This window comes from Poecilia reticulata, linkage group LG7 (assembly GCF_000633615.1).
Source record: "Poecilia reticulata strain Guanapo linkage group LG7, Guppy_female_1.0+MT, whole genome shotgun sequence".
Taxonomy (NCBI): Eukaryota; Metazoa; Chordata; class Actinopteri; order Cyprinodontiformes; family Poeciliidae; genus Poecilia; species Poecilia reticulata.
The window spans coordinates 13,733,151-13,734,690 of record NC_024337.1 but is presented as its reverse complement, the minus strand read 5'-3'; the positions used below and the strand labels follow the sequence as shown (position 1 = coordinate 13,734,690).

At 34.9% G+C, this 1,540-nt stretch overlaps 1 protein-coding gene across 2 annotated transcripts in view; it reads right to left on the bottom strand.

Moving 5' to 3' along the window:
• Nucleotides 1-292: 292 nt before the first annotated feature.
• Nucleotides 293-1,540, bottom strand: part of LOC108166403 (triggering receptor expressed on myeloid cells 1-like) — a 7,948-nt gene continuing 6,700 nt past the window's right edge. The window contains exons 2-4 of one of the 2 annotated variants that reach the window (XM_017305559.1): nucleotides 1,201-1,245; nucleotides 754-1,083; nucleotides 293-598 (exon numbers count right to left, since the gene is read on the bottom strand). In XM_017305559.1, coding sequence (XP_017161048.1) covers nucleotides 399-598; nucleotides 754-1,083; nucleotides 1,201-1,245 — 575 coding nt within the window. In that variant the 3' untranslated portion in view covers nucleotides 293-398. Of the gene's footprint in view, nucleotides 1,084-1,200; nucleotides 1,246-1,540 lie in introns of both variants that reach the window. The other variant, XR_001776745.1, reaches the window with a different exon arrangement.

The following is a 1,540-nucleotide window of genomic DNA, read 5'->3' as shown; positions in this document are numbered from 1 at the left end:
AATGATCTGCACTGATCAGATTCTCCAGGTTTTATTGTTTTTTATCTATTCAGCGTTTTGTTGTTGTGTCCGTCCAGTAAACTACAGGTTCTTAGAGCTCTGTAAACATTTTACACTTTGTGTCCAACATCTTGGTTCTTTCTGCTTCTCCTTTTCCTCCTTTTGCTTCATGATTCCTGCTCTGTTTGCCTCTCAGCCTTTGATTCAAACATAATTCAACACTAAACTCCCAGACATTTTTCACTGTTTTACTAAATTCAAATCAACTCGTCTCTGTTGTAGTTAAGAATTGTTTTTGTTACATTATCTGCAAAGTTCTAACTGTGTTTTTAACAATAGTTTCTTTATTTCTTAGTTTCTCCTTTATGAGTCTCTGATCCGAATCATCAAATAAACATCTAATAAACATGAACAGATGATGAACCTGAAGCTGCAGCTGATTTACCAGAGGATTTGATGGTTTCAGATGGAGAAGGAGAGAAACTCTGAGTCTGAGTTGTTGTTGTTGATGTTGATGTTGTTGTTGTTGTTGTTGAAGCTGCTGGGAGAAAAGTTGATCTCCTAAAAGGTCTTGGAGTCAATTTTGGTTCTGAAGAATCTCAAGATGTGAGAAAGAAACAGAATCACAACAACTGGCTAAATTTATATTCTGATGATGGATGTTTGTCTTCATGAGTCGCAGTTTAAACATGTTGGACTTTTAAAGTTGATCTGTTGAAAATCTGAGCWAAATATGTGAACCAGAAAACTCACCTTCAGTCACAACAAGATTAAAATCATCATATAGAGTTCCAGCCCAGGTTCCATCTGAGCAACACCGGTACCGTCCTGAGTCTGACGGTTCCAGATCTGTGATGCTCACATGTAGAAAATCAGATTCAGTACGACTTCTTTTTTTATATCTGATGCTGAATCTTCCTCTCTGATCTCTGTCTTTAGTTGTTTCAATGAGAATATTTTGTCCTTCACAAGTTTYCTTACAGAAGAACCTTTTGGTTCCTGTGTAACGAAATTCACATGTAACTGTGATGCTTCCTCCTTCCTTTCTGTAGAAGGGTCCCCCAGTTTCTCCATCCTGCAGAACTACTGAGGAGAAAAACAGTCAGTAGTTAATGTCATTGTAGAATATAAAAGTTTTAATATAGTCATAAATTAAACTTGATGCTTCAGAATAAATATTAATTTAACCCAGCTTCTCACCTAAATTCTCTAAATTTCTTTCTCCTCTTACTTCCTGGTTCATTTCTGGAAAAAAAAACAACAAGAAGTTTGTGAATAAAGCTTTGTAGAACAAAACAATATTTTTTCTGTTTATGTCTTTCAGGAGAGTTTCAGTGTTGCTGCACTCGATGCATTACTTCTGCTCTGATATTCTTCTTCATTTACATTAAAAATGATGGAATAAACAACTGTTTCCTCTTTGTCTTTAGCTAGATGACTTTTAGAAAATTAATAATTTTACAAAKAACAAGCTGTGACTTATAGAGGATGTAAGTTGTATTAGTTTTAAATTACTACATTCCTGTGTATGTGTGAATGT